We start from the raw sequence: 26708 nt of genomic DNA, 5'->3' as shown, positions 1-26708 counted from the left end.
TTGAGGCCTAAATACTCCTAATGGTGGCACACACACGCAGTACCTTGATGATATATTAAAAAAAAAAAAAAAAAGTGAGCTTCCGCTTCTCCAGTTTGTGAAATTTGAATTTGCAAACATTTTGGTACTTTATCTAAACCAGTTTCTTTTCATCTAATGTCAAAGAAGCCCTTAATGTGGCCGGCTTTACTTAAAACCAAGTACAGAAGCCTGATCAAAAACATACTGCAACAACCACACATGTACAGTTTGGCAATAACAAAATATTTAAACTGAGATACTACTGCAACGCACGTTCTTAAGACAAACAAAAAAGAAAGACAAGGGGTAAAAAGTCAAATGTTTAAGCTTGTCCTCCGGCTTCTTGTAAACAGCAATTTGAATGTAATGCTAAACAGCTGAGGATGACGCTGAGTGAAGAGGAACTGTTTTTTATTTCATATTTTTCGTCCCTCATGTGAGTTTATGCGAGTACATAAAAAAAAAAATCCCAATGCCGTCCATTCCAAACACTGATAATGACAAAATAAAACATCCCTTTGTAGGTCAGGGGTCAAGTTTGCAGCGTGCGTATATTTGTGTCACCGCACGTGTGAGCGTGACTTGATTTGGGTCCATCTTTCGCATGTTATGTTCCGATAAGAGGGAGCGTCGTCACTAATAAAACACAATCCAAGGATAAGATGCCCCCATTAGTTCCTTATCGCTGCGTCGCTCACGTTAGCGCTGCGTATCTGCGTACCTAAGTGTCGTTGTTGGGCTGCTAGCACCGACAAAACATGTTTCAGTTTACAGTCAAATGGAGGACTCCAGTCAAAATACACAGGACACCTTCAAGGAATTACTTGGGGTTATTTTGTAACAAAGTGTTAATGCACGATACGTCGGCCTGTCTGGACGTGCGTATATCATGATTGATGACCTCATTTGGTCTTTCAAGGCACACACTTCCACTTCCTGTATCACGACAGCGACTCTAAACATTGGTCAAATAATCCTTCGCAAATTCCAAAGAGGCACTACTAGTATCCGTACTTTGCATTTACAAGAGCAAAAGTCACTTTGGCAAAATACACATTAAGGATAAAAACAAGTGGGGGTAGGAGTCATCAAAAAAAATAAGTTAATATTACAAAAAAAAAAAGTCTTATAGAAAATACTGCAGTACAACTTGCTGAGCATTTTTATCAGCACAGCGTAAAACGTCCTACAGAAGACACTTTTAATAACAAAATGTTTCTTTCAAAATTGTCCTCATATGAACGGTTTGCCCAAACAGGAATAATTGCATAGCGAGGAAGCTCATCTTGGAGCTAATAATTGCGCACTAGTGGCACTTTAACAGTCTTGATCTCTGCTATATGGGAAGACTTTTGGATGATGCAGCTGGTGGTCCCGGGGACACTGTCCTTCCCCTGCGCCAAGTTGGTCAAGGCCATGGCGGCGTTGATCTCCTTCCAGTACGTCTCGTCTTTGCCCTTCACCTTCTCCTTGTGTTCGGCTCTGACGCCACCGCTGATGACACGCAAATGCGGACCGTGAGGGAAATAAAAACAATAAGCAGAGATTAAGATGTGGTCTACGTGCGCGACATCCTTTTTTTTTTTTCCAGCGCGGCTTTTTATCTCTAGGTGAATCATTTCCACAAAAGACACAAAATAAGGAACATGGAAAAATTGGCGTGCAAAGGCTGAATAAAAAAAACAAAACATTAAGGTAGCATGATGTGGAATTATTTCATCTTGAATACGCTTGATTGGATTTGAATTAATTTGTCAAATATATATGAAAACTGGACGTCAATATGTCATTTTTTTAAAGTCTTTCAGTTCTAAAAGGCAATAAGTATTTTCACTCATCTTTCAAGGCCGTCACAATATTGTGTGCTAGGTCTTTGCAAACACGTATGGTACCATATGAATAAGAAGAAAAGAAAAATGTTTCAAGCTTATTCTGTTCTTAATAATGACTAATAATAATGATAATCTGTTTTCTTTTTTGAACTATATGTCGCTACTTTTTTTCCATGATTTGATGCGTATAGTCCAGTGCAGCTTCTCTGGAGGTTTTTGTTTTTGCTATCCACTAGTAGACAATCCAACCGGAATAGCAAAATGTGTGTATCTCATCAAGGTGTCAATCAAAAGGACTATGAAAAAGAACTGAAAAGATGTGACTCAATGACTATGCTCAAGAAGAGTCTTAAAAATAGTGGGAATATAAAAATAATATATAAATTGAATAAGATCTTATATAATATTAAGTATGTGACTTGGAAATTTGATATATATATATGATTTTCTATACATGTATGATTGTAAATATGAATTACCGGGATATGCAGTGTATTTATAAAGTCTCTAAAATAATCAATCAATTAAACAAAGCGAGACAGTATTGAATTAGGGTTTGAACTGATATTTAACTCTGCAGTACTCTGTTGGTGTTATGTTGAAAATATCTATCCAGTTATTGTAAATGTGTTGGTTGTTGTCATGCAAAAATAACAGTTAATAGTGAAAAATTGCATTTGATGAGAATTCTCATCATTGGCACACGACTTAAGTATTTTCAAAGATGGGAATTGTCGTCCGTGGCACTGAAAGAGTTAATCTGGGAGTTTACTTGACGTTGGAGATTTGGTGAATCTTGAATAATAGATTAAATGGTTTTGAATGTTGGGATATGTTGAAACTGGAATACTGTAGTTTGAATTGATCAAACAATGTCGAGGAAGGAGGGAAGAATGTCGAATATCTCCTAAAATGGGTGTCTTTGGGTGAAAATTTTGGCGCTTTGCTTTATGCAAAATTTTGGTACGTTGAAAAGCATTCCAAAGGTGATTGAGTTGAGTATTCTGAAATTTAAATTGCAACGATGTAAATGTGACATGTTGAGTGTGCAAATTGAAATGAATGATGAGAAGTTTTGGCCTCATTGAGAATGAACAGAGTATTTCTTTGTTTGGAAAGTTTTGAACTTTTGGAACATGTTGAAGTTGGAATGATTAGAATTGCTCTAAAATGTACAATGACAACATGTCAAAAAAGGGGAAGGAATAAAATATAATTTGCCTTCAGCATTGACACCATCATATTGACTATAAGAGCTACATTGAATATGTCATTCCTTACAAGCCTTATGTTGAAAGTCAAACCAAAATGATGTAAATGTTTAAGGTTGAATGTGTCATTGATATGAATGATAAATAACTAATTGGCAAATTTTGCCCAATTGAGAATAAATAGAGAGTTTTTCATTGGAAAATGTCTAATTTGGGGGGGAAAAAAATTGAATTTATGCAATATTTTTTTCAATATTTGCCTCCTCACAATGAGATCTCGCACAAGGGATCTCACATCAAATATGTCAGTCATTATAAAACATAGATTTAGCAACTTTTTACACAGCTAACATTCCACAATAGGAATATGTCAATCAAAGGATGGTGAACTCACTTGTCATATTTACTTGATCCATGCTCTGTGGTTTCTGAAAGAAAAAATACATTGAGTTAGATTCAAAGCCAATGGTAATGAGTTGGGCTGTATGCATCATTCGGTGTTTTCTGGATAAGGAAATTTCCGCAAAAGCCATCAGGAAAGAAAGTAGTTAATAAGATCGAGACTCGTGACTCATAGGCTCCATTCTGTAATATTTAGTTCAAAAACAATTCGGCCCCCGCCAATGTAATTGTGAGGAAATCATTTAGAAAACGACTGAGCGTGAAAGACTTGAGTGGAAACGAAAGAACGCAACGTGAGTCAGTGAGCGTTTTTTTTTTCTTCTCCCCGAAAAAGGAAGCAATCATTATCTCACATGTAAATCATTAGCAAGCAATAACGTCGTCATTAGACAATCCTACCGACATTCTCCTTAGGGCACCCTGTGTGTTTACTTCAATAGAAGAAGACCAAGTGCGTGTCAGTGTGTGTTGAGTGATGAGTTAGAGACTCAAACTGTGTTTTGCTTGCAAGGGGCATGATGACACAGTTTTGGAGTTTTGAAGAAGAGAGGGCTGAGCATCTGGTTATTCTCGCCAGCGGCTTTCTTAAAGCTACCCAAACACACAGCTAAGGCTCTCGGAGCCTTTAAGAAGCTCAGTCTTGACCAGGTATAGAGGATTTACAGACAAAAAGATTCTAAAAGGAGAAAAATTGGCGCACAGGAAATCAGCAAAGTGGACACATGAAAAATACTCGGACAAAGATTAGAAAGCCAAATTGATGTTACGGCTGTATGAAAGTATCTGTATGCAGAAATGCAATTTCCAACATTGGGAATGTTGACCAAACACCGCTTACGTTTGAGGTACCATACAACCAAACACAGGATATCAGAGGCAAGTTGAGATAAAAGTCTTTAAAATCTGACTTGGACAATGTAAGGTGTGCATAACACACGGTGCACACTACACATGGGAATTACCGTATTGGATGATACAAAAATAGTCTCTTTTTCAAATTGAGTCAAGATGGAGCAAGAGAGAAAAATGTGAAGCCTTGCCATACATCTATCTTGAAGAGAAACGTTTGTTCTGTTTTTGCATTGCAAAGTTGAGTGTTCTAAGTACTTTGTGCTCCCATATTGCACTCTAACACCCAATCAACACACTGCTTTGCCAGAACTGCGGTGAACGTGTGCCTGATTAGAACATTTCCTTTCCATTTTATATTCCATAGAGAGAAAAACAACTTCACACAGTATAGTTCTTGATCCTTGGCTGACAAAAGCTGGGAGGAACGTCTGCGAGAGTGTAGAAACCACAATATGAAAGTCCCCCAAAGCATTCCAATTAAATCCCTCGGATTATCCCTGATGTCCTATCAGTACTCAGTCTTTATTTGGCTTTATCACAGAGGCATTTTCTTTCATTGACATTGTTCAGGTCTCCATGCTCTACTTGTTCACCTCTGCAAGGAAGTGTCTTAACATCCCCAGGATCCAGGTATTGGACACGGATCATTTCTGTAGCTTCCTGCCAAAATAAATGTGAGGCTTCCTGTCAACATTTGGCGTTTGAGAATCAGCACTTCTACAATTCCCAAATAATTTCACGAACATTTTAATGCATCTAAGCGCTTCTGTTTTTTTTCAATATTGTTATTGGAAGGTAAATAGTTTGAGTAACAACATGGCTGATATTTGAAGAGAGTGAATACATCCTGTTCATTCCATTTCCATCTGTTCTCTCAGCTAGACTGTGGATTGGCAACATTCCCCATCATCACAGTGGTGTAATTATAGGGCCAATGTTCATATGATGTTTATATTCCCCCATGATATATTAGCTCAGTGTTTGGCTCGTCGTTGGCAGCGACAACAGTAGCGAGTAGGTCGACTTCAGTGACATGAAAGACATGCAACATGTGGGGCCAAAGTGTGTATTTGTGTGGGCAGACGGTGACCGGGTGTGTGTCTTTCCATCCACTTTTTAAAGTGTTTTCAGTGTGTGTGAGGCAACCACTTGATCCGCACGATTCATTCAGAACATCAAGCATGACAGGCCAAGACGATTTTATTATTCGGGATAGCCAATTTATGCGGAATAGCTTGTTGTACACACAATACGAAGTGATATAGCAGGTTTGCTAATTCCGTAGGAAATTTCCAAAAGCCAAATAACCGGTATTAACAGAAGGGAAAGGAGTATTAGGAGTATTTGTTTGTGGACAGTGAATCAGGAACCATACAACAGAGTGTTTTAGTCCAAGTCCAAACACCTACTAGCAAGGTAGATAGCTATCTAGCTAAGTAACCAAATAGGATGGCTATACTAGTTTTAACCTGGACAATCCCGATTCTCCCGAGTCCTGACAGATTGTCACTTTTAGTTCTTTTTTTAATCCAGCAATCTTGAGCTGTGTGTATGTCAGTCACGCAAATCTCATCGCAGTCCACACAATAAACCACTGAAAAAGTAAACTGCTTACTTTCACAGTCATGTCATACAGGAACTAAAACTTCTCCTGTGTCAAAGAATCATGGGAAATGACATCAGACCAAGGTGGTGCATTCCTAATGTGGGACAGCGATGTGCCAAATTTCAGTTTTATGAACAGGGTTTTGAAATTCAACAAACAATGTCGATGAGTAGAAGAAAATAATGTGTAGGCTATACTGTAGCCATAACCAGTTAGCTAACTAACTAACTAATTTGTAAACGCTCAGTAACAACGTAATCAGAAGCATATATCAGTTTGTGTGTCTGACCTTCATTTTGCGAGTGACAGTTTCCTGAAATTATCAGTGTTCAATTCTGCTTGAACTGCCAGTACCTTTAATGCTCGCTATAGTAACGTTAACTAAAGGGGACTGTATGTTCCCTTTTAAAAAATTAAGTACCCTGGCGCTTTATCGATCAGAAATGGAAGAAAGTCTAATCTTTGCAAGTGGAAAGCCGACAGCGCTAGAAAAGCCTAGCTCAAAGTCACTCCTTTATTAAAGAAGTCAAAATCTAACATTTGGAGGGATTTTTTTTTTTTTTAAACACACACTCATCTGGATATCCATATAAATGTTATGGGCCTATTCCTTGGCCCAAAAAACATTTGTCAATATAGAGCATGGCAATAAGCCTGGGGTAGCAATGCTAACTAACCAATTCGCCAAATGCTACAGTGATTGATCTACTTATTCCTCTGCTGGAGTGGGTCACCTGTCTTCACTTCAACTATTCCACAACCATTGGATCTGATACCAATGTTCCCCCGTGAATAAACTCTGTTTCCAAAGTTACATGCCTAAAACATCTAAAAGTCAGATATTTTAAAGCAACCGCTTTGCCAAAGACCATACAAATGTCCACTAAATGACTAACAACTATTATTTTTTTCTTGCTTCCCTACTGCTGCTGAAAACAGGGGTAGACTTTGTTGTTGCCTTTGGGCTCCACTGACAGTGGGGTTTCACGCAACACCGAAGGGGAAAACTAAGAAGTCTGATGGTTTCTGGCATGGGGATGGAAGTCCAAAAATACTAGCTCACTTAACATCCCTGCGGGGTGATGGTGGGAGGGCATCAAGAGGGCAAAATCGAGAGAGAAAAAACATAAAACCTCGAGAAAACGAGGGGAAAATAAACCAAGGCGGACAAATTAAAGAGAGGATGAGGTTACACCTGTTCGCCTGTACACAATCATCATTCCCATGTGGTGCTGTTGTTAGCAACATACAACAATAAACAAGTCCGGTGCTGCTGTGTAAACCAAGGGAAGGTCTGCATTACGACCACAATTAAACGCACACTTTTATATTTACAATGGATGGCAAGCCTTTGGCAAGGTGGTGAGCTCATCCTCCTTAAGTGTCAATTCTTTAAGAATTGCATGTCGCCTAAAACGTAGAGATACTTTTCCCACGACAACTACAGATAGAGCTTCAGGAAAGTTGAAGACAAAAGAAAGAATATCATCAAATATTCAAACAAATAATATTTGATGTGTTGAATAGATGTACATGAGACAGCAAATGGTCGTTTCATAACAAACTTATAATTATAATACAAACTGTGGTACAAATCATAAAAATGTCATGGCTTTACCAAGTCCTTTAATTTGCAAAAACACCAATACAGTAAATTGGTTCCTTCTGTTTCCTGTTAGTCTAGTATTCATTTAAATATTAACAGGAACAAACAGAAATATTTTTAGGTGGAGTGGTAGTAATGAGTACGTGTCATAATTTTCTTCACCTCTACCAACAACTCGATCAGTCACTTATTTTGTATCAGATCAAGAACCTTTTTGACTTGTTTGCTTTTTTTTTTCGTTTAAAAAAAAATTGGATGCCCTGAAGAAAGAGAGACTATAACTGATTATTTATGCGTCACATTTTAAGAAATATCTCACTTGTGAAGTTTGAATTAATGAGCTAGCTACATGGGGGTCTATTCGAAAGATGATCATTGTCTATGACTAATCTATTTTAAGATAAAGTTTATAGTAATAGAGTACACTTTTGTATTAAAAAAAAAACCACCTCAATGCATCAACGTACAGTTCATGTTGCCTGTTGTTTCCTTCCAGGACAAAAATACTTCTTTTGAAAATTGATGTCAATTTGAGATTTTCGACAAAAACAACCTCCCAAATTCTCAGCGTATGAAGTATGCGTAGCATAACTAATCTGTTTTTAGCCAACTAGCTTGCTAGGGCATCCCAGTGAAGTTTCCCCTGTAATGACGTTCCTCCTTTCAAACATCATTTCACAAATAATTCCTAGAAATGAACATAGCGATCAATATACATCCAAGATATTGTGATGTGACCCTTGAGCAAGGCATTGAACAACAGCCAGATGCACGTACAGCCGTGTTGCTCACCAACCAGACTATATTCTTGTGTTTGGACACATCCCACACACCCCGGTGAGAGACTTGACTAGTTAAATGAATCACAAATTCAACCCTAATCAAATGCATTCTAAAGAAAGGCTCACTAAAATAAGGTAAGGTATTCTTATATTTAAAGCACAATGAAGCCAATGAAGTCCTCAAAGCATCCCGCATATTGCTTCTCTCTCAAACACATCTGAATGAAGTGATAAGGATCATCTTCAAGCTCCTGCAGAACATTTTAACCAGGCGTGTTGGGGAGAGAATCTTGGAAAACACGCAGGATACTGGCCCTCAAGGACCGGAGTTTGACACCTATGCTTTAAGTCAAAATCTCAAAAACAAGATTCTTCTTGTGACGATAGAAAGACACGAAGTTGAAAATACGCAGAATCCCATACCGGAGAGAGGAAACGAGGTGAACAGATTTCCACTGAAACATCTCTTCGGCATCCAGTTAGACACTAACCTGCAACTGTAGGTCAAGACTCGAACAGATCACTGTGTAATTATAAAGTTCCCTGGATGCCTTCGGCAGCCGACATATGAGTCAGGGGTTACTGTCATCATAGGCCGTTGGATGGAAAACATATTAACCGGTTTTACCGCCTTTGCGATGACGCAACTTTTACCGAAGTCTCTTTCAAATTGCTGGATGCGCAGATGTGACCGTTTGGATTCAGGTTTTGAACGCAAATCAAAGAGGAAGGCAAAGAACGCTGCGCTAGATAACGACATCTCCTGATTCGCTTTCTGATTTGAAACCAAGCCACTGTCTTGATTAAGAACCGCGACATCCAGGTACCGCTCGCTCGATTTCGCCGTTCGTTAATGATCTGTATGTTTAACAATGTCAAAAGCGGCCTGTCGCCTGCAAACTGCCAACTCTGCCTTGTTACTCGTCCTTGTAGCCATTTCTGTCCAACGCACACTTACGTATGCTGCCAATGTGAATCAGTCACTTGCACTCATTTAGCCAAAGATATTAAACATCGCGCAAATGAGCTGACAACTCGGCAGGCTTGCACATTTTACTGCTTTGTTGCTGTGTTTCTGGCAGATGTCACAATGTCAGGAGTCTTTAGCAACAGGAGTCAGGATCAACCCCGAGCAAGATGAAGAAACAGGCTTGTTTCCGATGTTCAAACGCCGCCAAGTTGTCGCTGTGTTTACGTGCGGCGGTAAACAGAGTGTAATCAGGGCTCCAGTAAAATCCGCCAGAAGGAGAAGACAAGAGAAGTAAATATATTGTCAAAGCGAGTGTCCTCTTTTTGTGTGCGGCAATCCAGACTGCCGCACGGACACCACGGACAAACAACAGACTATCATTACCATGATGAAGAAGATCAGGGTTTATGTCATGTAGCCTGACAACACGAGCCGTACAAAAATAATCAACGCACAAGATTCAAAAGTAAACAAGAGTCCGACCGCAATGACTTCACGACAAGATGGCTGCTTGGTCTACTGGTGATGAAACGATGAAACTTTTACCACTGCTTTGACACCAAAGCAGGTACAAATGAGTTGCTTTGAGCATCACTGGCTTTCCTCAAAAAGTGGCCAGGAGTGTTTACGTGCTCCACTGCTGGTGGTACTTAGTGTTTATTTGAAGGAGGTGTCTGTTCAAAGTGGAGGTCTCGATTTGCACGAATGGTTGTTAAAAGTCTGGCGCAAACTAAGCTGCTGTCTGAGTTGTCACTTATGTTACAATTGGACTGAATGTATAACTGCCATAACTACTCAAGATGATACATAAAATGGGCAGATAACACAAAGATTTATTTCAAGGTATATAGGCGAACTAAATGGCCCATCATAATTCAATTTTTATTCATAATTAGGAAGTGCATAAATATGATATCACGCAATGATAGTAATGCCAAGAGGTCAATTTATGGAACGGTGTAATGAACAGATTTATCAGAGTACCATCCAAATGTAAAGTTATTGAAGCATGGAAGCATGGAGTTGCCACTGTTAATATTTTTGATTAGAAATATTATTTGAATGTACTTGCAAATACATTTGAACATATTTTTAAGCTATATACTCAAAATCTAACATTTGCTCCCATTATGGTATCAGGTGTTGAACTGTAGTATTATGGGACAAACTATATGTTCTTAGCATTTAATGTACAAGTACGTACAATCGTATTTAGAAGTATGTTCAAAATACATACTGGAAAAACATTATTTATTCGGGATTGCAGATTACATTTTATGCACCAGAGTCACCTGATTTTAAGGATCTGCAGATACCGATTCCAGATTCGGTACCTTTGGAATATTTTAAGAACAAAAGGAAAATGTATTCAAAATGTAATTTTTTAATAATTGTATTTGTTTATCCTTTAAAAAAACTTACAACCTCTTTTATATGGCTAGTTAAACCAAGAAGCCTAAAGCATTCACTTGTTCGGGCTCTTAGGCCGTTTTTATTTATGTTGACTTGTTGCGTATAATACAAACCTAATTTTTTATTTTGACTATATCTTCGTTTGACAATATCTATGTAATTTTCTATCCCTTAAAAATTAAAAAATACATGCAATAAAACAACATGAAATTTTTCTAACCCTGAGCTTTTTCCCCAGTTATGATCAGCAGAAAATGCTGCGGTTGGGCTCAATTTCTGATCAAGAAGTTCGAATATCTACATCCAACCAGCTATATATTAAAAAAAATGATCATACTTGTAAATACGTTGAAACGAACACACATGCAGGCTAAATGCCAAAAATATAAGATTTGTCCTGATAATGCCACTGGGTGTTGAAAAGCATACAGTACCCTGTGTCATTACTGGAAAAATGCTATGATTTTAGCATTTAGCATACAAGTACATTTGAACGGCCCAGTATTTGCAAGTACGTTTGATCACATACGAAAATATCTATTCAAAAAACATAAATATGTTTGAAAAGCCTGAATATATTTGATCATGTTTGAACATATTTCAAAATACGTTCAAACTATTTTCCTAGATAAAACAAAAGTTTATTCCACTTTGGCAGCCACACCTCTATAATTCACTACACCAGTTGCAAAGCTCTTTAATCAAAAATAATATGTGTAATTTTGAAATACAACTATTAATGTAACTTGTGAATTACAAAATATTATGCTTGATAAATTTGCTAAGGTTTGCTGTTGAACGATGATTTTTTTTTTAAATTCCTAATGTCTCTCAAAATGAGAGAGCTTACTGAATATGCAACAACCTGCAATCCATAAGAAGGCTTCATACGTATGTGCTGTATATGGAATTAATTGTATTGTAAAAACTCAGCTTCATCAGGGGAAACTACTCTCATAAAATCTCAGCCTATTGTAGAGACCGCCTCGGTACGGATAGGAAATTGTTTCCTTCACAGATGAGGGCAGCAGGCAGCAATGTTCTGTGAATGCGATGACCTGATGGTGGGCGTGTCAAGTTGATGATTTAAAAATGATCAGGTTGGGAGGGCTCGGTATGACTTTCGTATAAACAATGTCTGCGTTGGTCAGTCAACATGGCCGCAGAAATGACATTTAAAAAGAGGGTCATACCAAGACTCCGCCAACTTTCAGACGTTCCCACTGTTGGATCTGCCCCTCCTTCAAGGACAAACTACTCGAGTCTTCTGATAGTATGCTCGTGGGAAAGAAAAACTGTATTTTATATATACATATATATATATATATATATATATATATATATATATATATATATATATATATATATATATATATATATATATATATATATATATATATATATATATATAAAATAACAAAGAATAATTCAAAATCAATTTTAATGTAAGCTTAACATTCATAGCTTGTGCAAAACTTGCTTAAAGGGGTCATCCATTAATATGACTATTAGTTTACTATTAGCAGAAAAAGATCATATTTGTCTAAAATCATTTGATAAATAATTTTTTCATGCACAAATTTTACTACTTCTTGAATCATCCGCCTGCTAGCCATGTGATGTTCGTGAGCTTAATTGATTGGTCATTACCTGAGCCGTACAGTACAAGTAATGTCATTTTACAGTACAAGTAATGTAATTTTCAGTTGACAGCAAAAAATGTTTTTAAAAGTATCAATTGAACATGAAATATAATTCAGATATCAAATTAACTCAATTCAATCCCAAATACGTATGGAGTTTTACATTTTTAAGAATTCACACATTCAATCTCAGTACTTAGTTATTGATTTATTTTATGTGTTAGGATAAAAAGTCTGGAGTAATTTCAACTTTTAAAAAGTTCATTATACACAAAATATTAACGTTTTTACTGACAAAAATGTGTAAGCATGGCTTTTAAATGCCATAATTAACTCATTCAATGCCAGAGGCGTGTTTTCACGTTTCTTAAATTTGAATACTTAAGTATTTGGAGATATATGTCCTTAATGAAATAAGTATCAATTTAATACTTAAGTATCTGGGATTGAATGTCCGGCCTCTTAAAATACATGACAATACCTCCATCTGAGTTAAGTGGTTAGCATTCTGCCACTGTAGCAAAATGTCAAAAATGTTTCATACATATTAATCTCAGCCATTCACATCTTCATTCACCACTTCACCATTAAAGCAACATGATATATGAGAAACACACCGGCGGCGACTAACTTGCTTCGGGCATTCACGTCTTTTCCACATCAATGGTGTCACTTGCGCTACATTTACCATCTGGCTACTGTATTCATCAACCCGAGTCCATAAAGTATAAATTCTAGCCAAATACGCCTGTGTCAACCTTGTGTAACGCGTCTGACCGAAATCACTCAGTCTCTCTCCTCTGGCAAAAAATCTAGGGACTTATTTGGTGAAAATGATCTATACGATACCGGACAGGGCGAAATCTAGTACCGAGCGAGAAGAAAAACATTCAGCCAGATTCCTGCCATTTAATATCCCATTAAAGGGTCATTTGGCATGAGCCCCTGGCATGTGCGATGGAATTCTACTGTTCCTTGCCTTCAATGAAATTCCCCAAAGGCTTTGGACTGGAGGTGTGTGTGTATGTTTGTACTGGACGTTGTGTGTGTGCAGCTTGTGAATGGTAGGTGTGTATGTGTGCGTGAGAGTCATTTTAAGCCAGCAGAAGTTTAGTTTTCCATCAGGGTAAATCTACACCCTCCATCTCCTGTCACGTCTGACTGCCCTCTGTAGTCAGAGATAACACTGCGGGTTCACAAACCATTAATGGACTTTTTTTTTTTTTTTTAAGCCAACGCCGTGACAGTTGCCAGGGATGCCACTTCTGCCTTGACCAATTACGACTGATCCGTCGGCGGGAGTTCTTCAAAAGAATGCGCCAAAAGAAACTGAATTTTTTGTCCTCTCATTTTGTGTCGCTTGCTCACTGAAAATGTACAGTAAGACACATTGCCACCAAAACTATTTTAGCCAGGCAACCAACAGCACTTTTTAACCTTTAATCTGTAGTATTGTCGAAACGAGCCTGTGTTGTCATACTGTACAAACTTTCCATATATAAAGCATATGTGACCAGAGCAAATTATCCAATAGGGATCAAGACCAAAATATCACGATAAACATTAATATAAAGTATTGCTATTCCCTATTCGAAATATCCAGACAGTCAAATGAAATTGTCCTTGAATTGGAGCCCACCATTTAAAATCAAGTCACGCTTCGTCTTCATTCCTACTTTCCTACTATCTTTCAATCCAAAAGGATTTTTGACCATCTTTCGCTACAAAACACACTCACACACACCAGACAGCTCCTTGCGCCTATAATAAAAAACACATTTGTCCATGTGAGCAACTCTGAACAAAACAAGCTGCAGAGGATCTGCTCACTGCTGCAGAACGTGCCCATGTTAACCGCAATGTTAAAAAAAAAAATGGCGATTGGTTACAGAGAGCGAATTTAAAAAATAAATAAATAAATACATCTCAGTGTTTGAGGAACCAACACAGATGTGGCTTTTGCAGTTCAGATGAATTACAGAGTAAATTGTCTTAGGAAATGACATAGTATAATGCAATACGATTATGGATCCTACTTTGATTGGGAAAGTCTATAACAGTGTGTATCGTTGAATATTATATTCTCGCATATTCACAATATACTTAGTCTTCGATAAAAATAAACCGTAGATGGATTATGAATGGAAGGATTATGACATTCTGCAGACTTAATTCTTTTCCTCAATAAAATAGCAAAACGGGCGATTCGAAGCTTTATCTTGGTCGTCAAATTGTTTTCCATTCTGTTGAAAAATGTTACAACAACCTTTACAGGATACTCATAAAACTACTGGCAGATTAAATATTTCTTCTCCTGATATTTAATGGAGCGTGACACGAGACATTTCTTTAATCTTTTGTGACTTTTTGTGCAGCGGAGCTCCAGTACAACCATCCAACAACTTTTTATACTGTTCAGGGTCGCTGTGAACGGAACCTACGCCAGCTGAATTTTGACAAAACACAGACTGCACAAAGCTAGTTGAAAGCCAATCACAGGGGAGAAATGTAGCTTGTGAAGAATTATTCTGATAATATGACTACAGTATATGTATGTATTAGGGGTGTCAGATTAATTGTTGCGATCAATTAATTGCGGTGAAGTTTAAAGCATTTTTTACAGCGGTAATCACCTTTTTAATCTCTCAATTTATGGTTTCTGTTTGCTGATCAGATCCGTTTTTATGTCAGGCTTCTTGTGCTTGACTTGTTGGGGTTGGAAAACAAAGGCCACTGATTGGCTGTTATTGTGAATGACATCACATGGTGTGAGAGCCAGTTCAGTACGATGAAGCGTGAATTTAACTTGAAAAAAATGTCCCTACGGCACCTTAGATAAGGTAGAGTGATATAGATTTTCATCAAGAGCTTGCTAAGCACAGAAGCATCTTATGTTTAGCCACACTCATCAATGCAAAGCACCCAGCTGCAACTGCAGACACAGCTAATGGGAACAACAAAGTTGTATATCAACCTTTTTAATCTGCCAAAATAACACAATATATCTAAATTTAAAAAAGATCTGGTTGAGGGTTTTTCTCAGATATATTTTGTTTGATTAAAATTTGATTTATTAAATAAATTAATTACACGATTTGTCTTTCAATTTTTAAACGTCAACAACACTATATTATATATACATATATACTGTATATACAATATATATTATAAATATATAACATATTTTATGTACTGTATATACGCCTATACACAGTTTTTCTGTATTTTTACATTGTATTATTAATATTTATTTATCATTTATTGCTTTGTTAATTGGGTGGCAGAAAGATTAGCTTGTCCGCCTGATAATTCTGTGATCCCCGGTTCGCTTCACACTCACAAACACACTTAAAGGCAATTTGAAGTCTGCAATATACCTATAATGCATTTTTATGGGAATATGGTCGGAAACAGTAGCGCTCGAAGAAAACCCACATGGCATGGGGAGATCATGCAAACCCTAACCAGCCTTTGACCATACTGCCCATAGTAAGAGATGGAGAATCCAAAACGTAGTTATGGTTTAGGTAATATATTGACCTTTAGTGATAGCGTTTGCTTCCTATTGCTACTGGACCTACTACTGGAGAGAATGAAAAACAGGCCAAACAGTAGTCTTAGAGGAGAGCATGTTCCATACGGTCTTGTTGTGTCTGGCTTGTTCGAGCTTGGTCAGAGGAGCCTGTTGGAGGGAATTCCATGTCTGCTGTGAGTGCGCGCTCCCATGCGCGAACATGTGTGCTACTGGGACTCCTAACTGCATTATGAAAATCGCATTCCTCGACACAAGCGGCGTATCAAATACAACAAGGGAGATGGGATGCGAGTGTGATTAACAGGCTTAGGAATAACATCGCAGCTGCGAAAAGTCAAACAAAAGCGCGCAGACGGACGGGACACAGCGTGAAAGATGGAGAAGGAATGCAAGAAACGTGGCTCCTTACCAGCGCGATAAACAAAGTTCGCCTCGGCCTCCGAGGAGGTCGGCGAGAGCAGCTCGTCGTCGTACTCGTTGGAGCTGAAGGAGCCAGAGTGGTTCCTCTTGCGAGCGTCCATGACGGCGTTGGCCACCATGACGTGGCGCAGAGAGTCGTTGAGATAGCGGTGCAGCAGGCTGCTCTTGTATTTGGGCGGGGACACGTAGTCGTCGGCCAGCGAGGCCGCCTCGGTGGCCGAGCGGAGGCCCGTTCCCATCCCCATGGTCATGCCCATCATGGCCGAACCTTCCTTTTTAATGACACTCTGGTACATGGGCTTGGTGAGCTCCACGGCGCCGTTCTGGGTCCTCTGAGGGTTGTCTCCATCTGATACGTTGAAGAATCATGCAAAGGCACTTAGCCATCTTCGAGACATGTGTGTGTGTGTGTGTGTGTGTATATATATATATATATATATATATATATATATATATATATATATATATATATATATATATATATATATATATATATATATATATATATATATATATATATATATATATATAGAGTTGTTTCATCTTCCAATTAATTTCCTCTTAATTTGAAAAGAGAAATGTACTTATCCTATCATCAACGTCCAACATTGAGTATGCATAAAAAGTTATGTGTGGCTGTTAAATTTGTTACAAATTTGTTAAATTATTTAATGATACCTTAGCAGAAGCCGTCCTAAAATGTCATGCCCTGCAGTGCCTTTACGAATCCCCAAGGGTACTCCGATGAGCTCGTAAAAGATTACGCATCACTTAAATGGAAGTCTAAACTAATACAAAGGATGTGTTCAATTAATTTGCTCTTAATTTACAAACAAAAAGTACTGTTCCTGTCAGAGCATTAAATTTAATTTGTTCAGTTAATTTGCTCTTAATTTGAAAAGAAAAATGTACTGTCCCTGTCAGAGCATTACATTTCATTTGTTCAGTTAATTCGCTCTTAATTTGAAAAGAAAAATGCATTGTCCCTGTCAGAGCATTAAATTTCATTTGTTCAGTTAATTTGCTCCTAATTTGAAAAGAAAAATGTACTGTTCCTGTCAGAGCATTACATTTCATTTGCTGGTAACTGCAAACCCTTTTAAATGCTCATCTCTCATAATATTTTTATATTCATTCATTCTCATCATATACAGTAGGAAGTGAAGCAACAACAAGTCAAATAAGTTAACAACAGACTGAGTCACAATTGTAGAACTGTACAGAAGTTGGATTAATAATACCACTCTGATGTCAGTTGAATGAGTGCAAAATTACGTTTGTCTCAGGGAGTCACAAGTAATTATTACCATAATGTGTTGTTTTTATGATTTGTAATTACACTTTTTGATGCCATAAAGTGACTTATATGTTATTTTGAAATTAAATGACCAGTCATTTTAGTGTTTAAAGAGAGTCTGTGTACGCACTGTTGCGCAGGGCTGAAAAATGATGAAAAGCTCAATAAAAATGAACTAATGCTTAATTTCCGTTGGCATTCCACTCAGGAGAATAAAGCAGCTGAGAAATGTGAGAGCAAACCATAATGGATGGGAGCACATCGCCCCTCTATTTCCGTCTGTAGAAAGCTTACAGTACTAGCCGTGGCACTGTGCACTGCTAAGGTAATCAAATTAAACGAGCCCCCTGATGAAAGAAGCAGGGGAAGTAGATTAAAAAAAAAATAAAAAAAAAAACAATGTTCTGGAAAATCAGATATCGGGAGGAAAATCAAGAGCTCCACTGGGCAGGTTGGATGAAGTCTCAGCCAAATTCTAATTACACTTCATGAAGGAACTCGCTCAGTGTTCACCGTGCGTTCTGAGCGGACGTTCTCAAAAGTCCACTTCTACTCTAAAACCATCCAAACACGATTGATCCGCCACTATGATCACATGGCACCTCTCTAAATAAACCTTCAAACATTATCTTCGGCGAGAGTAAGCTAGGAAACAAGCTGGGGGAGTTCACCGAGAAGAATGGTCAACGGGTCAGCGGGGTCGGTCACATCTCCCTCATATAAATAGTCCCTGGAGCACAAGCATAGACTTTAAAAATAATGGTGGGCCTTTCGGGTCAAATGCGGGATACGGCTGCGGAAAACTTCATAACCATAATGTGACAGGGGGAAGAGTCCGGGAGATATAAGCGAGCCACTGGTGGTACAATGGCATGCGGCGGACACAATGCAAACAACATGCGCGCATTCCTTTGCAGCCGCACGCTCGGCCTCTGCCTCTCAAAGGACCTAATTAAAGATTACTCACACCACAGCGCTCTTCCTCTCTGTTCAATCTCTCACTATGCGAGGATACGCTGTATGTTTTTTGTTTATGTATTTATTCCCCGTGTATGTTTTCTGTCCTGTTAGTGGCTTAGCGAGAGGCAGTTCTCGCCTGGAGAAGCAGCGTGTGTTTGCAGTAAGTACATAGCTGAAAGAAAGTTAGTCATTCCCAATTGCAGACTGGGCGACAGAGGTTGGCTCAGCAGGGTGTCTTAATAACAGCGTGTTACAGCCCGCTAGCCTCAGCGACTCTTAGCTAGGTCACTCTTGCCAGAAAATAATGTATTTGCTATATACTGTACTGTACTCACAACAAGTCCCTCTGTTGTATTTGACTCTCGCGTGAGATGCATTTTACTATCACCGACAAGAGATGTTGTGATATACAGTAAAGAGCGGCAGGTTCACATCTTTTTTACGTTTACATGAACAGACTGGATTCATTTGGGAGTGGAAACCCAAGACACTCAAACTTGGTAGAGCATCACTATTTCTACTCCTTCAAAAGATACTTTGAACTGAAATGTTATACAGTGTGCGATATGGTCCAAAAGAGTCCAGAACCAGAACGGAATCTAGGTGAGAGGTAATGTGAAGGACCAGAGTAATTCGAGCCAATCGCGGGAAATGACACGAGAACTTCAAAATAAACCTAAACATGCCAAAAAATAGTCGTCACGCTTTTATTTTGAAGTTTTTCCAGCGCCCGATAAAAACAGCGCAAGTTTGTTCTGAAATCACCTTCAATCGCCAAATTGAAGCGTTAAAAAAACGACTTGATTATGCTGACGTTAACATATAACAGCTGATGAGAAGGTGTAAAGGTTGCACAGGCTCCGCTAAATTAGCTAGCTAGCTAGGCGCAGAGGGCCCCATTTCCAGTTGGTGAATTCATGGTGAGATATTTATACCTGTAGCTCTAATATCTACTGTTTCTAGAGGGGAAAGTAGTGTATTGCTAAGCACAGCTGATGTAGATCGTCAAAATAAAAGCTGGCCATTCATAATTGAATTGAAATGTACCATTTGGTTATCTGTGTTTATAATTGTTTTTCATGAGCATATATACGCTATTTTCTGTTATTCTCATATTTCTTTGAACCCAGCAGCTTTATAGTCCAGTGGGGCTTATTGGCCTTTTTTTTTTCTTTCCTTTTTTTAACATTCTTGACCAAATAAGGAAGAAGACGATATTTAAGTATTGATTTTGTGTTTAAACTGCTATTTTACTCTGCACTAGGAGGCACTCTTCACTAGTTAGTGCAAACAGGCATGTTACTGTTGTGTTGCTGCTGTATTATATATATATATATATATATATATATATATATATATATATATATATATATATATATATATATATATATATATATATATATATATATATATATATTATTTTTTTTTAAATCTAATTAATTGATCTTCCATTCAAATTTTCTATACTACTGTATATCTAAATACCAAAAATACTCGACTGCTGCAGCCGTATTAGACACACAGTTAGGCAGCACTACATTGATAAAATTCAATTCAAGATCTAAACAAAACGAAATGCTGAAGTCTCCTGCAAACGCTTGTTTAACTTCCAATTGTGTACCAAATTTGAAAGACAAAATGTTCTCAGAGCAATAGCTGTGTCATATGAGCTCTCATTTGAGGACAAGCGATAAAAAGCATGCAAAAAACACGCAAAAATCCATCGCGCATTCACTGCCAGCCCAGTCAAAATGGATCTTTGACGTTTACAGCTGTTAATGATAGTTCATGAGGTTAGGTCTTTTTTTTTTTTGTAATTGGGTGATTTTAACTCATTCACTGCCACTGACGGATATATACGTCAAACATCCATATTAACTGGGCTGGCAGTAATTAAATTCATTTTGTCTCATTGTGATTTACAAAGCGACATATTCATACAATATGAGTGCAGATGATGCGGTGAAGCATATCGTACCATCTGAGCAGCTGTCATCGCTGCTGACGCTCAGTCTCTCAGCGTTGCCTTGAACATACTTGTTATAAAGCTTGATCCTGAGCGCCCAGCTCAGGTCGGGCTGCCTCACCGTGTTCTTCAGCCGCCTCCTGGCATTGGCGAACCAATTGGAAACCTGACAGCGAAATCAAAAAGAGAGTCCGGAAATACAAGGTTACTGTTTTGACTCTTCAACATATCCGCATTCACGGTGAAACAAAGACTTTATAAAAACGTCTGCTCAGACTTGACAAAGTTACTCAAAGGAATTCCAGACAGTTTCTTCTCATATTTTCTGCACCTAACACCATCCACATGCTGGACCGCCAATAAAAATCATCTATTATTGATAAATGTTGACTTAAATGGATGTCCTCTATCTTTATTCTGGATTTACTTGGCCTTCTTTCAATAACACATAGTTCCAAAGCTGACCTCAAGTTGCAATAAAAAAAATAAGACACTTGAGCCTGTTCTTCCTTTTACTGGGAAAGAAGACCATTAGAGGTTATACTAGAATAACTGTTCACGCTCACTTGACATCAAGTGGCTTATGAAAGGGCATGGACAGAGGAATGGGTGTGGAAAGTACTAAAAAAAATCCATTATTAAAGATTGCCTTCAATTCATTCACAATTTTGCTCTCATCGTTGATACTAACTTATGCAGTATACGCATTAAAAGGATCCCATAATCTAAATTTGAAGTATTCCCTTGCAGTCTTTGAAGCACTTTTACCAAAACAAACACCTCTATCAGGCCATTAGAAATGAGAACCAGACGTAGCATCATGGCTAAGATAAATATGCTGCCACAGATGTTTTTTTTTTTTTTTAATCTGAGAGCTGATGAAACCACAAGTACTTTCTACTCAGTGGTCAGTAGGATGATGTGACGTGAACCCACTGGCATTTTTGTTTTGAACCTTCACAAAAATTTGTCTAAAAAAATCTAAGCTCCTTCAAATGAGAAACAACAGGACTCTCATTTACTGACACTTACATAAAACACACAATAATATGCTATTAAACAACAAAGGCATGTTTAATTTAATATAACAATAGTTACTAAATATTTTTAGCAGGCCTGCAGAAAGAGAAACACATAAAAAAAAATTACAAGTTTGTTACATATTACATTAACAAACTAAAATTTTCTGTGTTGAATGTGTCTCGCTACATTTTCTTAATGATGTACCCCAGTGATTTCTGTTGTTGTTCTTGCCTAGACCCCTAACTAGCGCAAAACATCTTGTGTCCAATCTTTGTCTAATTTTTTTTTTACTCATTTTAACTACATTTGTAGCTGTATCTCTTGGCGTATTTTATTCAGCAACTCCACATGATAGATCATGAAATAAAATGTGTTTTGATTGTTGACTCTTCTGCAAGAACATTGTGTCACTAATGTCAGTGCACCTCTCAATCAACATTTTGCAACTGAATCACAATTAGTAAGCTAAAAATAACTTGATGTATGTTCCAATCAATTTGCTCTCAATTTGAAAAGAAAACGGCCGTGTTCATGTCATATTATTAGAAACATTAAGTATGACTTGTCGATACCTAAAAAACCTTGTTACAATTTCACATACCCCCTGAAGTGTCTTCATGTGCCCTCAAGCCTCCTCATACAACAAATGCAACTCTAAGAAAATCAAACTGAAAGTGGATCTTCCCAAACTAGCATGCTACAAATTAGTATTAAATTGGAATCATAATTCTACAGTCATTATAAACTAAAAAGGGAAAAATAAATACTGCCATCTGCTGGATCTGTTGTACAAGAATAATATAAAATAATGGCTCATTGGTGGGAGTGTGAACAGAAAAAGTACAGCAGTTATACAAAGATAGAAATAATATCCACGGGTGCATGCTTGTTATAAAATAAACATCTCAAGTTGTGAAAACATGTTCCGCTCACAGAATGTCAGTTCTCAGAACTCAAGCTGATTAGGCACAGACGCGCGCGTGTAAGGCCGCAGACCCACCTGGACCAGGGTCATCTGTGAACCCAGAGCCAGCAGAATCTTCTCCGTCTTAGTGGGGTAAGGGTTGTCTCGGTGCTTGTAGAGCCACTGCTTGAGCGGTCGCGCCATGTCCTGCAGGGCCTGACGCTTGTGTCGAACTTTGCTGCCGCCGGGACGACCCCTGATGGGGACAGACGAAAGGTTAGCCAATTATGGTCCTGTATGTTTCCATAAAACTGTAATCCAAATGAGCCATTCATTTTGATTGACCGTCTATCAGAGAGGTGTTGATTTCAACAACACATTTATTTTAGTGCATATAGTTTACAGTAGTCCAACTGCACTCCATCATACTGAAAAGTGTTTATTTAATTGCACATGAGCTTTTAAATGAAACTGAAATTTCTTAGTGTATCGCTGCACACAGCACTTGTAGACTACAACCACAATAATAAACACAATGTTAAATTAATAAAGAACAGATCAGAATTGCCATATATCTCGTAAACCTAAATTGTCCATCATTTTGAATTGTCTATTATCTTTTCCATTAAATTGATCATCTGCAGGGCTCAAATAGCTCTTTAAGACCGATTAGTTTTCCATGTGGCATTTATCTCGAATGTCAAACTCAGACTGACTGCAGTTAACGCTTCAACTTGATGAAAAAAAGTGGTCCAAAGATGTTATTTTTGAAGGAAATAATGTTTCACAGCTTCGAAGTGGAGCGGTAGGTTGTGTGAAATGATCAGTCAAACAACGTGTCTTTTTCTAATAGCCTCACTCGCACCTGCGCTGCAGAAAACTTCCAGATTTCAGGAACCTGTAGATGTCAGTATGGTGCAGGACTCTGGGCCCTTCCTTTATCTCCCTTGCACACTGCATATGTAACATTCTAGTCTAACCTCAGCCTGAGGTTGGTGTTCTACAAATATTTTTCTTGTAATCTAGATCGGAATGAACATCCTTAAGTACATTTTACTCCCTGTTCAGAACATTGGTTTTAAACAAAAGGACGTCTGCACGCACACACTTCAACTTTACATCTCATGGATGTTACACTTTAAAGAGACACCTGACAAGTACATAAGCTCGCAAATCATATCTTCGCCACTGAAGGTTTCCATTTAAGGTCATCGCCCCTATCCCTTCTTATTTGCTCAATTAAGAAAAACAAACAAAAAATACAATAAACAATCTTTTCTTACACCTGCTGCCTGTCACAAAAAAATAATAAATAAAATACTTGGACAACTAACACATGGCCCTTGTGTGATGGACTAGACCACACAGAAAGTTGAAGGGCAAATATATTTATTGGAAGCAGATGGAGACAGCTACTGAATAAGGTTGACCCAGTTATTACACTGGAATTAAATGCATGGACACCAGCATAAACATGAATTTCATCAATAAGTTATACTGCATCACAGATATATGATCATAATAAGACTTAGAACGCAGAAAAAGTTGCAATTACAGCCTAACCGCGTGGATGCGCTGGATTCAAGATTAATTGCACACAGACATTCACAGACACACACTGGGGTACCAGTAAATCTAATGACATACTTTTCATCGCCTGATAGGAACAATATCTTTTTCTTATTAAATTAAGAGCAAAGTAATTGGAACATGAAACAGCTCATTGCTGAACTGTGTTGTAGTGTCTCCTTTGCAAAATGTTGCAAACCTTTATTTTGTTACGTGTTACATGAATGCCATTAGTGACAATGGTCTGGCAGATGAGCCAGAAATATAACATATTCATTATTTTAATACAATAACTAATCGATTACATTAGTACTTAATTAAAATACTGTAATATTTCAGCATTTTTTTCTACTAACAGTAATAACAGTTATTTTCAGACACTCCTATAGCCAAACACTTGAAAAATCTTGATTAAAAAAGGACTTGGGGTTGAATATCTGGAAACTTATAACAAAGTAAAAATATGTCATTGGGATTAAATGAGTTAAAGGTACTATTTTCAAGGTATTCTGGAGACTTTAACAGGGTCAAATTTAAGCAAACATAATTTAATGCTTTTTTTATTGCTTGAGAAGAACAGTACATTTTTCTTTTCAAATTAATAGCAAAGTAATTGGAACATGAAACAAGTACATGCTTCATTGTTTTATGGTGACTCCTTTGTAATATTTTGCATTCCATTGTTTTGTTCAGTTTAATACGTATGCGGATATGAATTAGTGACATTTTTCTGGTAGATGAGGCAAAACTAAAACTGATGATTTTACACAATCTATCTTCTGGAGTTGCTGAATATAATATGCTTGTATCACTACTAATGTGGAGGCAACGTTTATTACATGGGACAAGGATTTCAGAGATCTCTATGCAGCATTTTTGTTTATAGAGGGTACGTGAATGAAAATAAATATTTCACAAAGGGTGATTGAAAAAAGAAACAATGTTATGAGGAAAACGTCATCTCATCAGAGTGGTCCGAGAGAGTGTACGTCTGATCTGATCTCAATTTATTTTTGCACACGATAACGTCCAGAACATCTGCAATTGGTGAGCGAAATAAGGACACTGGTTATTGACTTACCCGTTCCGTCTGTGTCTCATGGCCTGGTTGTCCATAATCGCCTGATTGCTGGAGAGAAGGTCCGGATGTTGTCCGTCCATGACTTCCAAGTAATTTCTGCTGCTCATCTCCACCTCGTTGGCTTTCTCCTCAAACAGCACTTGGCCGCTTAGCTTGTTAAACACGATGGCGTTCATCTTTGGCCAGATAGTCCCCGAGTTGCGCAAAAATGAAAATATCCCCTCGGGTGCGTCACAGTGCGCAAGTGTCTCTCCTGTGAAGGACACGCGCATGTTTAGCGATGATGAACTTGGAAAAACAAAAATCAAAATAGCCTATTATAAATGCGCGATAGAAACCCGCAGATTATTTGTCGTGTTGCGTTTAAGCGTCATTTAAAACCTGTTTTGAATGTAAAGTTCACGTCAGGCGAATAGATTAAAAACTTTCGACGTTTTCAACTTGTTTTAAAATTGAAAAAAGAAAAAGATTTTCATTGCATCACAAACAGCACTGCCGGCTGCACTTTGTATTTGCATAATTTGTAAATGAACATTATTGCACTTGTTTCACGCAGAAATAAATGCGCATCTGACGTGCGCAGCAGTCAAATGGACTGATACTGTAAATTCACTTCTTAGGTAGCATATTTGTATTTAATTCACGTAATGGCCAAGTTTCACCGAATTCCACTCCGATTGTCCATTCCATGTCATCCTCCGCTGCATCCATGCGATAAAAGACGCTTTGAGTGCATCACTAAGGAGAATTAGCAATTACCTGTCCTGTGCTCCTCCTGAGTCAGTCCGCGGTGTAGATCCGTAATCCTGTCACCTCTGGCCCATTCCCCACTCACATGTTCCCCTCTGGCGGTCTGGTGCCCAAACTCACGGAGCTCCGGCTCCTCTGCAGCTTTATCCGGCGACCTGCGCCGCTCAGCCCGGGACTCAGAATATGTCACCCTGCTCATGTTTCCTAGCACACAAGCCGAGCCTGCGAACATACTGTGGATGGCTTAAACCGGTTCATGGGCAGGGTCGGCGGGCGGGGAGGGGCAGGGGGCGGGGGCGAGGCGCGGTGCCGCTGCAAAAAGTTAACCGTGACCATTTCATCTGGTTTGAATGCATTGCACTCAAACGGCATTAGTTACCCTTGCACGATTCAATACCGATACTTCATTTTTGTTTTAATTGGGAAAATTTTATGATGCGCATCTTAGCTGCGTCTCAATTCTGAATTTCAGGGTTCTTTTCTGAGTTTGCATTTTCTCCCGTCAAGTTTTCTCATCTTATTCCAGCTTCCTAATGAATTCTGTGAAGATGTGTTGGATCATAAATGGCTTTAAATTGTTAATAAGTGCAAATGTGAAGACCAAAGCCATGCTGCAATGCCGATGGTGTATCCAACCAACAGTGACATTTTCCTTCAGGCTCAAACCAAACACAACCCATGCTGCATCATTGTCAAAATATGCATGTAGGTTTCTTTCAAACACATAACAAATTAGATGGAAAAAACTCTAGTTAACTTCTATTATAAACCTTAATGGGAATACTGGAATCAAATTTGTACGTAATGTATGCATGTAATTGGTATGTATGTGCGTACGTATGTATATACATAGATATTTGTGTAT

At 38.1% G+C, this 26708-nt stretch overlaps 1 protein-coding gene across 1 annotated transcript; it reads right to left on the bottom strand.

Moving 5' to 3' along the window:
• Positions 1-26075, bottom strand: mkxa (mohawk homeobox a). Its single transcript, XM_088402118.1, has 7 exons — positions 25853-26075; positions 25094-25346; positions 22540-22699; positions 20529-20682; positions 16283-16642; positions 3459-3492; positions 1-1515 (listed from the first exon to the last, which is right to left on the bottom strand). The coding sequence occupies exons 1-7, from the start codon at positions 26073-26075 to the stop codon at positions 1314-1316; spliced, it is 1386 nt and encodes a 461-aa protein (XP_088258244.1). The 3' UTR covers positions 1-1313.
• Between the last annotated feature and the right edge of the window lie 633 nt (positions 26076-26708).

This window comes from Hippichthys cyanospilos, chromosome 19, assembly GCF_059441005.1.
Source record: "Hippichthys cyanospilos isolate Australia breed blue-spotted pipefish chromosome 19, RoL_Hcya_1.0, whole genome shotgun sequence".
NCBI classification, from domain to species: domain Eukaryota; kingdom Metazoa; phylum Chordata; class Actinopteri; order Syngnathiformes; family Syngnathidae; genus Hippichthys; species Hippichthys cyanospilos.
This window is presented reverse-complemented; position numbering and strand designations above follow the sequence as displayed.